At 32.6% G+C, this 14,451-nt stretch overlaps 1 protein-coding gene across 4 annotated transcripts in view; it reads left to right on the top strand.

Moving 5' to 3' along the window:
* The first annotated feature begins 297 nt into the window (after positions 1 to 297).
* LOC148629835 (uncharacterized) overlaps positions 298 to 14,451 on the top strand; it is a 70,775-nt gene continuing 56,621 nt past the window's right edge. The window contains exons 1-8 of one of the 4 annotated variants that reach the window (XM_088558208.1): positions 298 to 474; positions 4,219 to 4,318; positions 7,902 to 8,024; positions 8,432 to 8,527; positions 9,373 to 9,397; positions 11,647 to 11,738; positions 11,936 to 12,024; positions 14,331 to 14,365. In XM_088558208.1, the coding sequence (XP_088414334.1) occupies positions 4,238 to 4,318; positions 7,902 to 8,024; positions 8,432 to 8,527; positions 9,373 to 9,397; positions 11,647 to 11,738; positions 11,936 to 12,024; positions 14,331 to 14,365 (541 nt within the window). In that variant the 5' untranslated portion in view covers positions 298 to 474; positions 4,219 to 4,237. The remainder of the gene's footprint in view (positions 475 to 4,218; positions 4,319 to 7,901; positions 8,025 to 8,431; positions 8,528 to 9,372; positions 9,398 to 11,646; positions 11,739 to 11,935; positions 12,025 to 14,330; positions 14,366 to 14,451) is intronic. The other 3 variants (XM_088558197.1, XM_088558191.1, XM_088558202.1) reach the window with 3 other exon arrangements.

Here is a 14,451-nt window from a genome sequence, read left to right as displayed (position 1 = left end):
TTTCCTTATTAATGTCGTGACGATAAAATGCATATGCATGTGCAAATAGTTGCTTAGGCTGATTTCCAAATAATGATACAGTGCAATAATATGAATAAATGATTTTGTGTTGTTATTCGACAAAAGTTGGATTTTATCCTTTTTTAAACATAACATGACAAAATATGTATGAAAACTCGAAAATAAAATCAACAAAGGGATGCAGATTGCACGCATCAGTATAGCTATTGTGATGTGTTTACATCTGGCAAGAGCACATGTTCGTGTTGATGAATGACAGTTCCCGCCATCTGACGTCACACCAAAGGTCAGAGGTCGCCACCTGAGGCAAAGGAAGTCGTCTGCTTGAGCTGATGCTATGTGAATTAACATTTTTTTGTGATACCTCCAGTATCCTGGTGTTGAAATTCGTGCATTGAATAATGAACATGATACATATATTGTTATTTGAATAGAATAGTTGTGTAGATACAGGTTTGTCAATACAGAAAAACGACGGCCGAATATATGTTGAATGCACATGTATATGTATCCACCAGCTTTACGTAGATCATAATGGAAATCAAAATTTAATTACATTTGTTATAAATTTAGTGATATTCCTTTATATAGGAGTTCGGGTCATACCCGGGTGTGTACTAACATAATTGTTTAGTTCTTTAATGTAGACTAAAACAAACGTCATGAGGCCCTAGAAAATATTTATTGTATTTGAACAGGTGGATCCATTCAACCAAAATCATATATAGTATAATAGCTGTTTTAGTTATACTGTACTTTACAAAACAAACATCATGGTGCATTCCAATTATTATGAAAGGCAAGTGATCTTTCAAGGTTTGCACCGTACACTGTAATCAATGTATAGAAAGATTAAAGAGTATATATAGATATTTCTGTGCATTCTACAGCTGTCAAACAATTGCTGTATGTTCTTTATTGATTCTTCCACCTACTTCTGCAGGTTCTTCATAACTCTAGAATTATTAATGCCAGGATGCTACATGTAATTTTGATATTGGGAGGATGCTTGTTTAGGGGATGACCATTTGATATTTGGGTGGAAGAATTCTTCTACAAAGTATTTGACAGTTAAAATATATGAATTTGCATATATGGATTCAAATTATTTATTTTCATACAGACCCATATTTTAAGTTTGTGCACCTTAAAGATTCCAAGCATCATTGCCGAAAAAAAAAATATTTGAGATTTGAATATTCCTATTAACAATATACTAATGTATTAGTAGAAAGAAAATTATTTCTTATAACAGAATAAGAAAGTTGAATAATAAAAAATAATCAAAAACAACAATAACCAACAAACAAAAATTATATGTGTTACTCCCCTGTTTATTTGGACCAGTTGTCTTTCAAGTAAGTTTAAAGCAGACAGATGTAAAATTGGGAACTTATATCAAAGTAATAATTGACTTTTACTCACCTTGATCTTTGCAAAAATATTGTAATCATCACCAGAAGCTGGTTGAAAAGAATTACCAAACTTTTGATGTACAAACATTTAAAATGTTTTAGAATTGCTACTAATTCATGTAAATTATGTCTCTTCCCCACTTTTGGCTTGTCCCTGTGTCTTACACAAAGTTTGTCAGCACAACTCCTCTGAAACAAAATTTTACAAAACTTGGTATGTAGCAAGAACATCATATGTATTTGTGCATATTACCAAGAAATTTTGATCCCCCAATTTTTGTAGGAGTTATGCCTCTTTAAACTTAGAAATTTGCCAAAAATCCTCATATATTAAATTGTCTGTGCAATTCCTCTGAAACTATTGTACCAAATTTTATGAAACGTGGTATGTTGCAAGAACATCATATGTAGTTGTATATATTACCTTGAAATTTTTATCCCCTCATATTTGTAGGAGGAGTTACATTTGTAAATGTATGCCCCTTTGAACTTAGAAATTTTTCCAAAAATCCTTATAAATTACCTTGACAGTGCAACTCCTCTGAAACTACAGAACTGAATTTTACGAAACACGGTATGTGGCGAGAACATTATATGTAGTTGTGCATATTTCTAGGAAATTTTGATCCCCCAATTTATGTAGGAGTTATACACCTTAGAACTTAGAGATTTGCCAAAAATTCTTAGAAATTACCTTGTCAGCACAACTCTGAAACTGTTGAACCAGAAATGCTCCAAACTGTTTGCAGGATGGGGGGGGGGGTGACACATGTTTTTCGTGTAGACTTATAACATTGGTAAAGATTAGGTTATACAAGCTGGTATAGTATATAGTCCCTGTTTGTCTGAGTCTGTATTATTTTGCAAGATGACAGAAGAGAATGCTCTGTGTTATAGGTTTTTTCTACCATAAGTCAAGAATTCTGAAAACATCAAAATACATGTACAAGTAACACTGCAATACAGATTCTCCATATCAATTCCAATTTCCAGTGAAGTGTATTTATGTATATAGATTGTATCTCAATAGATTCCTGTCCAGTCTTTAGTACATTATTCTGAAACTTGTCTGACCTATAAAACTTTTACTTTAAAGTTATTACGAGTTACATTGACATGTTTTTTTTTCTGTAACTTGTCAGAATAACTTTAAATTTCTACCAGGAAGGTCAAAGGAGTTTTTGTGACTCTCTGCTTTGCATTCATTCAGAAAGTGTTTTTAATTTTGAGATAATAGATATCTTTATTTTTGTGAAACTGTAACTTGGTACATATGTTCATCAGGGTAATCATTATTCAGGAAGCTACCCTGAATCTTTTTTTTAAAAAGATCTCTTGATAGACTATCAATGTTAAAAAAATGTCCTGTTGTTATAAGTATTTTATTTATTATACATTATGTATAATATAAAGTGCCCATCCAATAAAGTGCCTATCCAATAAATTACTCTTAGTGCTGTACATAAATGTAAGCAATTATAATAAAAAAAATTACCATAAAAATTTTTAAAATATGTAGATAGATTTAAAATAAAGGATAAAACCAAATAGAAATTCCTGACCCTTGAATTAACTTATATGTATACGTCAATTTACACTGTCATTTAATTGGCAAGTTCCAAGGAAAGTTAACCAGCCAACAAGTTATTTAGTAAAGTGTAAGACTTGTGGTAGGTTTTTGGTTAAAAGTTCTATATTTACTATGCAAAATATGGAACAATTATTTTTTCACATAAAAAAATTGTGCTTACTTTATAATCTCCCACATGAACTGTTACAATGATTAATGGAGTAGACTTACCAGTAAGCGCTTAAGAGTATTTGGCCAATATTTTTTCATAATTTTGGTCCAATTTTGAACAAAAAAATTGACTGGCTTTCTTTCAATCAAGTGTCAGATATCTCATGGTTTTAGAATTAAAAGGGGCCAAAGGTGCCACAACTGAACACCAAAAAATCTACTTCTTTTTTCGTTCAAATTTTGAATTACTTTTTTTTTTATTAGATTCCTATGAAAATCCCTGCTTGTGTTTTTTTCAACAGATTTACATGTCCTATATTTTTAGTCACAGAGGTCAAACGCAAATGTCTTTGATTATCACCTTGCCCCGTGCAGGTCCGGGTGTTAAAAGAATAGGCCTGCAGCAGCGCTAAGCTTGTCGTAAAAGGCGACTAAATAGTGCTCAGAAGCCTAGCCGGGGGCTTGGGCGCTCTGCCCACAGAGCAACTGGGATGTGTGCCCCAGGTGGTTGAATGGGGTACCCCTGGCGTGTTACATGCTGGGGTTGTCAGGCTTTAATACGGAAAACCTGGCTGCAAACCATAGTGGTGCACCGTGTTGGGAAAGATGCCACATTCCTCGCACGTTAAAGAACCCTCCTGTGGTATTCTCCCGGAGTAGGAACCATAGGGCTCCGCCACAGGAGGCTAAATTGCCCGACCCTACCCATCTCTCCGTATTTCCAGTGGCAATCAAAATTTGTAGACCCCATTGTCCCATCCCTTTTTCATTTCATCATCATTTCATGTTCGTTTTATCATCAATTTCATGTTCATCATCTGAATATAGCTGAAATATTGCTGCTCGGACGTTAAACAAACAAACAAACAAAACATTGATTATCACCTTAAAGAAGAACTTTTTTCACCTGTAATTGAATTTCAAATGTTGTGCTATATTGTGTCCAAACCAGTTGTTTTGTCCATAATGAACTGTAAGTCTCTATGCTTAAGTGTGTCAAAAACTAATATTGTGTCCACAGCTGCATGTTTAATGCTTTAGAGAACACTGTCAACCTAAGATGATAGAAGATATTGAAAGATTGGAAACCTTAGGAAGATCAGACCATTTTGATGCAGATCTTCTCAAAAGAACCTGTCAGGTAGCTTAATATTACCTCAATGTTATGAATTACTTGCTCACATTTAACAGCAAGTCTTATTGTGTCTTAAGTTATATATTCCAGTAAGTGAAATTAGCACTCGTTTGTCTTTTAAGTATCTATTTTGTTTAAATGAAACATACATTTGCCGTTTCTCTCATTTCCAGACAGAAGATTTTTGCATATATCTCCAGAACTGTAAGGTTTAGCAAATTTCTGACAGGCTAAAAGTGTTTAGCATGATGAGATCTCGGGGGTTGAAATTTTCTAGATGCACATACTAGCCAAGGGCTTTTCAGCTATAAAAAGTTACTAGCCCTGCAGGTCATTGCACTAGCCCATAGCATTTTTCATTGAAATTTGCACTGGTCCATGTGTAATACAAATAAAACCATATTCCACTCATTCAACTTTGTTGAAGATCTTGGTGTGACCTCCGAATGAAATTTGCTGTTTCAATTGTTGATTATTTTTGTGTTTGTAGCATTTCCCCATATCCTCTCTTCTATATGATATTGTGTTTGTAGTTTTAGTAAAAAAAATTATGTGCACAATTCTTGTGTTCATCTGTTTTGTCATGAGATTTAGGGGTCAATGTTTCGTTCCAGTAAATAATTCGGACTTTTTATTAGCTCACTTGTTTCTTAGAGTATCCTGCACAAAATGACCGTTTGGATTTTTGATCAGTTAAAAAACATAGCAGCCGTTACTAAAAAATAGAACATAGGGGTCAGACAGCAGATTTTTGCATATATTTTGACATGGGTAAAAGAATTCAGCATGATGAAAGCTATTGGTGGTCAAATTTTGGTGAAAATCTGTTGATCCATGTTGGAGTTATTGCCCTTTTTGGAAGTTTTTTGCTGTTTTTGATGTTATTACTTTAAAAAATCTTCTCCTCAGAAACTACTGTACAGAATTCAATGAAAGTTAGTATTCTTGTTTTTTAAGGTATCCTTAACAAAATGACCGTTTGGATTTTTGATCGGTTAAAAAACATGGCTGTTGTTACTACATGTAAATATAGAAAATAGGGTCAAACAGTAGTTTTTTGCATATATCTCCAAAACCTTTAGGTTTAGCTAATATCTTGCCCTTGAAAGTATTCATTCAGCCAATATCTTGAAAACTAATATGATAGATAGAATGAAACTTTCAGTTGATGAAATAATCCTTATGATAAGTTCTACCAAAGTCTTCAAGAGTCAAAATGTCGGACAACTCCTTGTTATTGCCCTCGAAAGGCAAAAATTTAACCAGGTAAGCGATTCAGGTTCCTGGGGACCTCTTGTTTGCATAAGCAAGGTATTCCTCACAGTGTTGACAGAACATTATTTCAGCGTCGTCCTGGAGGTCACATTTAACCCAAGGGAATCGGTTAACCTGTAGGGCTTGAAAAGTGTGTTTTGACTTCTCTTTTTTGTATCGAACATTCTTTTCTTTGAATGGATCTATCTGTAGTCAAATTTTCATTATAATCTGTTATGCCATGTTGGAGTTATTGCCCATTTTTGACACATTTGCAGTATTTTTACCTCACCTGGCAGAAGGCCACTTGAGCTATTACCATCTTTGTCCTTAACAATTTTTTAAAACTCTTCTACTCTGACGCTATTTGACCAATTGGAACCAAACTGGGTGTGAACTCCTCGCATGATGATTTTGTTTCACTTTTTAGGGGAATTCTGCTATTTAAAATCCAGATTTTACCATTAAGATTCTTTTTTTACTGTGTATTTACTTCCTATTTTCCCGATTTCTGCTTTGTTTTTAGACCTTGTAAAATCTTCTCTGTCCTTGGGATATCCTGCATAGACCTAAAGTGGGGATTTTTGATCGATTGAAAACATGGCCACCGTTAACAATATTCAAAATGAACAATGACCCAAGCCATACAAATTTGAATTAGTCATGTGGTCACGTCACCGTGTTATATAATTGGTTCTCAATTCATAGATCTAGTGGTTGAAATGCGTAGGGCGTCTGCTTTTGTTGCATGATTTCTGTAACTGAGAGTGAAAATATTGAAAGTTTTGGTATGCAAGCAAATATATACTTATAGTGGTATCAAGTTAAACCCCTTCAAGAGAAAAGAGAAAAACTGTCAGAAATATTAAACTATTACATGTTTCAGGGACATATATATTTGTATATATGTGCCAGCATGTATGAAGACTAGATTATCCACAATGAGACAAGATCACTGCTGTTTGAAGATTACATAGAAAGTTCATAATGTTCTGTCATGTAAGATTGAACTTTTTACATAATAAATTAAATTCACATTCTAAGATTTAAATTGTTCTGATCTCGATCTTCAGTGAAATAAGGATGTCACCATTTTTACGGAATGTAACTCCTGGCAAGTGTACAAGTACAGAGGATAATGCAAATCTGTTTATTTTTTTGTTGATTTTTTATGATTTTATTAAATAACCCAGAAGGATCTCTTGCTGAAGTTTCCTGGTGTTGTCATTTTTTGCAAAAAATGAAATATTTTAATTGACCTATAAAGAAATATTGTCAGTACCAGAAAAGCTCCCTTTAACTCACCTAGGGTCACCAATTTTACAATATATGTTATGTCAAATCCATAACTAAGACTAAAGAAATTCAATTATATTTTCAGTTGTTAACAAAGTTATTTACCTGCATATCAATTGCAGCTTGACACATGTGTCATGGGTCGCCAACCCTGTAAAGATAACTGAAGCCACCTACACTATCCGTTGGTCTTAATTAAGTTATCGGACTTGTTTATTAGTATAGCCCAGCGGCAATAAAGAACAATACACAGAATGTCAGTATTTAAGTTGTACTCTACTGTTCGAGTCCTATAAAATAGTGTGCAAAGTAGTTGTGGATTCACCATGAGGATGTATGGCGAATGAAAATAAAGAGATGAACTGTAGTCTTTAACCTCCTAAACACGATTACTACACCCATACACAGATCAGTGGTCCACCCTGCATCATGTATACGTGCTATCTTTGAAGATGTATTGATTTTTTTGTTTGTTTTTTGGCACATTTATACATTTTCAATGTACCCAAATGAAGATTGAGAACCAATGACATAGCATTTCTATTTATGGTAATTGAGCATTACTTCTGGTTTTCATTTATGCATATTAATTATGTCATTGTGAAAACACAAATAAAGCATTCTAACTTTATTTAGCATTAACATTATGAGAAAACATTTGTTACACTGGTAACTAAAATACTACAGTTTTATAAATATTAACGTTTTTAAAATGATAATTTTTGTGTCATGTCACCTTTAATGTTACCAATATCCACTTTTGGAAAAAAAATTTAAACATCAATGAAAAGCTATTAACTGTTCTGAATTACACCTGACAGTACTGTTAGTCTGATAATACTCTCTGCTGCTTGCATACTCCTTGCCAAGTCAGTTTCACCAGTATCAAAATACCATAATGAAATTTTCAAAGCTTGAAACATCAGTCCTGTCCTTTCAGTATTGTAGGAGTGATTTCCCTGGGTTGTAAAAGCAGCATATTTGTGCACTTTTAATTTGTTTAAATCTGCTTGAAATATAAACGTTTAATGTTTTGCAGGCCTTAATTCCAGCATTTAGATGTATCAGTAATGGTATAGATAAATTTGAGGCACTGTATAATGTCTTACAAAATGTCAGCAGTAATTGTTCTTTTGCAAGGAGTGATGATATTTTAATGCTGGTATGTAAGTGTTTGCAAGAAAGTGAAAGTTGAAAAGATGAAAATCAGTCTTTTAGCCACTGTTTTAATATCTACATGTAATTACATGTATGGTCTTTAAGTTCTAATTTTGTGGATGTTAATAATTTACATAATTTTTTATATAGTAGTGATCAATTAATGTTAATGAAACTAATACTCAGTCACTATAATAGCCTTGTATTAAACTGCAGAAATTTAATTTAGTGGTTGAGTCAATCAGTTGAACATATAAACTTCGTTGCATGTTCTGTTTAAACAAGCCTTCAGAAAAAAAACACTTTTTATGCCTTGACTTAATGTTTACCTTTTGCATGTAATGGATTTTTTTTCCCTTGTATTAGCTTTGATTAAGAAATAGAATATTGTATTTAATGATATTTTATCAGTTGCAGACTGCTGTTTCTGGGCTAGTTAGAAGACAGAGAAAAGAAAACAATGAAAAAACATCCATGCTAACAGAACAGTATTTGGACATGATAAATGTATGTAAATGCTACATTTCAAGCTAACGATGCTTCCTTAAAATTAGACCGCTACACCTATCTATTGTTATTTCTCCTTTCTAATAAGTCATTACCAGTTGCTACCATTATGGTTTTCCAAGACATACTTGTTTAATCCAGTTACCAAAAGATCGAGATGAATCCCAAAATGAAAGTTTACCTATGCATCAGACTTGCAAAGGTCTTATTGGAGCAAGGTCACTGTATTTTCAGGTTTCTGAGACTTAATATCCTGAGTAGAACTATGAATACCAAAAGGTCTAACATTGTTGCAAAAATTCAAAATTATTTTTTTGACGACGATTAAAATGATTGTCAATTGGAAGGTTTGTGAATATGAATACTTGTTTGTTTATCTTCATATTTCTGACGTCTTTACACAATATGACCAGGATTTCAATTACAACTCGAAGAATTGCTGGTCGTTTTCAAAACATTGACCTTATCGCTTCATTCCCAGGAGAAACTAAACATAGCATGGAAAAATTCCTCATTAAGTCAATTAGACACTTCCTGGAGCACGTTATTCTAAAGGTTGTAAGACTTAATTAAAATCTACTCTGTATCATTCTAGTAAAATATGCTGTGGAGCAACTTGATGCATCTCATGTAAGTGGACTGGAGTGTACTTGCAGCAGGGGGATACTCGAGGTCCAATATTTATATTAAATAAATAAATGTTTTCGGTAAAGCTGAAAGCATTGAAGTCAATTAATAGTTACCGCAAGATCAGCATAAAAAAATTTTATTTAAAAAAAAAAACCATTTCACACCATGGCTGAAATCTGCTTTTCATTAAATTCTAAATTTTTTTTTATTGACAGGTTTTAAGTGAGACATCAGTTGAAGGTAATGTATTTATTTATTGCAAGCTCTTACAGTGCCCTTACCAAGTCTTATCACAGTGCTTAAAAATTACATTCACAGAATTCTTGAAATATTAGGTTCTTGTTAGTCTATTGCAATTTGTTATGACATTCCAAAGGAGAGAGGACATTTAATTCACACAAAAGTTTTACAAATATGCTTTTTTTTATTGTTTACAACAAAATCAACTTGATGAGGAAGGTTCTGTTTTGTTTTTATTTTACTAACACAACATGAAAAAAAAATGATTACAAGGCACGATTGGATGGATTAAAGGTGAGCCTGAAAACCCAAGACATGTTAATTGTAGGGGTAAATAGTGGTAGGGGTGTCCATACTTGCTTTCATCCTTACACAGAGGGCAGGGTAGGAAACTTACTCAAATTCTAGCTAGTCCTGAATACAATTTTTCACAGAATCTTATTACATGTTACCATTTTGCAATCTTTTTCAAAGTCAAAAGGTTCCTATTATTATATGAAGAGGTTGGACATCAATTAAGTGAGCAGTGCTCACAGTTTTTCTAGTTTTTATACCCCTGCTTGAAAAGCACAAAGTATATAGTAATCATGGTGTTTGTCTGTCCAAAGCTCTAATCCACAATTTCTTTATTACCTATTGTACACTTACAGGGAATAAGATTAACGGTTGCGCAGTCGCTAATGCCAGTTGAAATTGTGTGGTCGGCGACGATAAATAATTGAAATCCTTACCCAGTTGGCAAATTTTGGGAAGCCATGAAATCTTCCGATTTGTTATTCCATTTCATGGAATTCACCGTTTCCAAAAATAGAATTTCTAAAATTGTTAAGTCACTTCAATGAATGAGAGACGAGATTTTACAAATCTGGTAGTAGAACAACCAATCAATTAACCTTAAGTGTATTGATCAGTAGGTGGAACAGCCATGAAAAAAGCTGTTCTAGTTATTGGTGTGGCATGGGTATTGAATCCAGCAACCATATTTGATAAAATATTTCTAGTTATCCAAAAAAACTTGTGTTTTTTAAGAATATTTTTTATTTGTTTGTTCAAGTTATACAGAATATTTATCGCCACATTTTCGAAGTTGTAAATTGTGGAACTTCATAACAGGGGTTGAAGATCCCTTAAAAAAATGCAAATCCCAAAGTACTGTAGATAATTTATTATCATCTGGGCTCCTAAATTTTATTTTGGGCTCCCAAGATTCCCAAATTTAGTAGCCAAACTGGCTCCTAGGTAAAAAAAGTTAAGTTCATTCCTTGATCTATTATGTTTTCCCATCTGATTGACTTTTTTGGGTCCTGTTGCAAAACATGGACTTCTGTCATCTTTATCTGCAACTCATCTGAAACCGATGAATAGAATTCACAGAATCTTTTTTACATGGTGCCAGTGTGCACTTCATATTTCATTTTTCCATTAGAACGACTTTTGGGGTATCCTGATCGAAAAACATGGACTTCGTCATGTGTCGACCAAGATGTGCTTATTTTCTAATCAAGTGTTGAATGGAATTTGATTAAACTTTTACAGATTGTTTATTACATGTCATTGTGCACCTTCCATACTGTTTTTTCCGAACTGATAGAACTTCAGATGTTTCAGTTCAGTCATATTATACTTCCACTCAACAAATGGGTGGTATATGAAATCACCTTGTCTATCCGAATTTTATTGCAATTATCTTGGCTGCCAATGGATGGATTGATTTCAAATTGATGTTTGGCTTCTAATAGATGGGGCATATGGCCAAATATTCCTAACCAATTTTGACCTGAGTAAGACATGTTTCACTATATGGGTTAATAGAGAATATTTTAGTCTTAAAAATCTCAACTCCCAATGGATGGTGTCTTGACTTTACTTAGATAGGGCCTACATTGTAAGCTATTTTGATATTTTACTGTTGGATATCATCTCCATGTATGAATGTGGATATACCTAGCACAACAGTGTGTGCAACTTGATGTTTGTAACCATTATACCGTGTAGGAATTTTATTTATTTATTATTATTTTAATTAGTTTGTGTTAAACATAGTCTGTTTATAACATTCTAGAATCTTATATTGATTTTAGAGATAAATGAACTTGATAATTTTTGTGACCAAATGCTATAGAAGCAATATTCTACAATACATTTTAATACGTAACTTAGTTTGATTATAAAATATTATATATGAATTAAATACATGTAAAATAAATAATATTTAAATATATATTTTTAAATGTACTATTTTCTTTCAGCTAAAGCTCTTTATGTTGAAAAGTTTTGCCTTTTGTACTTGGATATTCTTACATACAGCAGCTCAACAGATGAGTTTCGACACAAGCTAGAGGTATTTACATCTTGAAAATCAACTTTATGTACACACATAAGTATTATTTCTTTTTCTTAAATGTAGCATTACTTTGTTGTTTTGTTGTTTTTGTTATTATACATTTTATTAGCAATATGTTTTGATCAATACAAGATTATTAAAATTCATATATCTTCCAAATACATGTTCTATTACAATATGTTTTTCAATATTAGGTTCTGAGATCACTGAACATTTTACTAGAAGATTCATCCTGTACTGTTAAAGAAAGCCTTCTGTCAAATAAGCAGATTGTAAAAAGTTTGTAAGTAACAATTCTCAGTAATATATCATTCAAACTGTTTTAATACACATTTTGAAATGTGTGTCTTGTCTGTACCTTTAAAGTTTTGGACAACATTCATTTGATGATTAGAAAAAACTAGCTAATTTGCTATAGTGTAGTGGTGTTTCTTCAGTTATGATCTGGCAATAAGTTCAAGAACTGCACAAATGTTCCAGAGTATAACTAAAAAATGAAAATAAACAGAAGCCTATGTAATTTTATTGAAATAAATTGATACTTTCTTATAAGGTTAAGTTGACTTGTGAATGTTTTTGGATAACTTTGTATGTATGTTGGCAAAGCCAATGTTTTTGCTTTATATTGGAAGTAAACAATTATTATTCAGGTCTGCATAAGCTTAAAATAAGTATGTAATATGAATTTGGTTGATATCTTACAATATTTTTACCTGTGTCATCAGTGGTGAAATCAAGTATTAACATACCTGCCAACTTTGAAAATCCCCATGGGCGTTATGAGGAGGGACAATGTGTGAACCGACATTCTTGGGACATTTTGCAAACTGCATAGGTTTGACTGTAGTTATGTATGAATGAGACAACCACTATAGCATTAAAGGGCCTTTTTCATTTGAACAATGTGTGCATACACTATCGATGTTTGTAAGCCCCTTTTTTCTTGTGGTGGATTCCTCCAAACCTAATCGAAATTCTGAACACTTAATTCCAAAAAAATAATGAAAAAACTATTATATACATTCAAATGTATTTCTACTATTTTAGAATACATTGAGCACATTTTTCGTACTTCCCATTAATGTCAATTGAATGGGGAGTTAGTGTTCAGTTTTGAACTTAAAGGATTATAGTCCAGTTTTTTGGCTGTAATAACCCAAACTTGGTCTATGTGACAGAAATCTAAATAATTTCACGAGAATATGACACTGGGTATTTGGGCGAGTTTTTCTTTTGATCAAATACATACCATGAGGTGCAGTATATGAGGAAATATAACAAATATTCAAGATTGTTGCTAACAAATTTCCAAAATCGTCACAATTTAAAAGGAATAGTATTTCTTTTAACTATTGCAAACATAAGCTTTGGGGAAAAAACGGCAATGTTCAAATTACAGGAAATGTGAAGACTACAGGGGAGGTAACTCATTTTGTATAAACAATGATAATTTTTATTTTTTTTATTTTTTTTACATACTAGTACATGGTTCTACAGATTTTATATTTTGTGGTTCTACAAATTTTAGACCTGTTAAATTGACAATATTTGTCAAGTTAATTGTGGAGTAGAAAGTGATTGGCTGTTCATAAAATAGTGGTAGATCCGATCGGGATTCATTTTCTAATTGTCAATCTGTCATCATCCATAACCCTGATCAGCTCATTGCTCCGAGATTATTAACCTGTCATAAAACATACCCTTACCTGTATAGACAGCAATAAACACCGTTTGTCAGATTTTTGACTCTTCAATTCAAATAAATGAGATTGAAACACAAATTCAGCTGTTTGAATTTGTAGTTTTTTAAGTTATTTTGACAGTTAGGTTATAGGACAAATTGACCTGAAAAATCATGTTAGTGGGACAAATGGTCAGAATCGTGAAAACAGGATTAAATCGTGTAAGTTGGCAGGTATGAGTCTAGTAGCCGCTTGACTCTGTCCAACAGTCACTTTTAGGGGGTAGTGGGGTACTTATGCTTCATGTATCTCAAAAAGTTTTCTGTCAATATTATTCAAGCTTTGCCTAGTGTCTTTATATGTATAAAAGATTGATGTGCACCTTTGTATATTGAAGAGAAATTTGGTAACACTTTTTCTACATTTATAGCATGTTACAGTTTCATAGCTACTTATGGTCACTTTATGTTGCATTCAGTACCTACTTTTTGTAATATGTAACTCAAAAAATATACTACTTGTAATAGTATTCAAACTTTGCATTTTTAAAAACATTTTCAGCAAAATTGTTGAACTTACCAATTTTTTTCAGCAGTATATACTATCTGACACCATTAGCATATTACTGTAGGAAATTTTTATCCCACACTTTTTAACTTACTTGGTGTTTGTATACATATTGAAGATATTATGCTGACAAATATATGACGATGATGCAGGTCCAGTCATTTATGGGTCTTGTTACTACATTTTAATAGAGTGGAATAAACACTACATCTACAAAACATCATGAGCATTAAGCCCTTAAAACTCGAGATGTTTTGTAGATGTAGTAATCAGATGCATCAGAAGAAAAAAAAAATTTGAATGTGGATTTTTTTAAAAATGTTTTTAGTTTTTGTTGCAGGGAGAGGTTGTCATCCATGTTAAATGAGGTTGGAGGTGAGTTATTAGTCTAATGAAGATATCAGCCTAAACACATTTTCGATTTCTCAAATATTGGTTTTTGTCAGTGAAGCCACGACAGT

Source organism: Perna viridis, chromosome 1 (genome assembly GCF_037379345.1).
Source record: "Perna viridis isolate PV_CMFRI_1.1 ecotype Kerala chromosome 1, ASM3737934v1, whole genome shotgun sequence".
Lineage (NCBI taxonomy): Eukaryota > Metazoa > Mollusca > Bivalvia > Mytilida > Mytilidae > Perna > Perna viridis.
The sequence above is the reverse complement of the archived record's forward strand: the minus strand, read 5'-3'. Positions and strand labels throughout refer to the sequence as shown.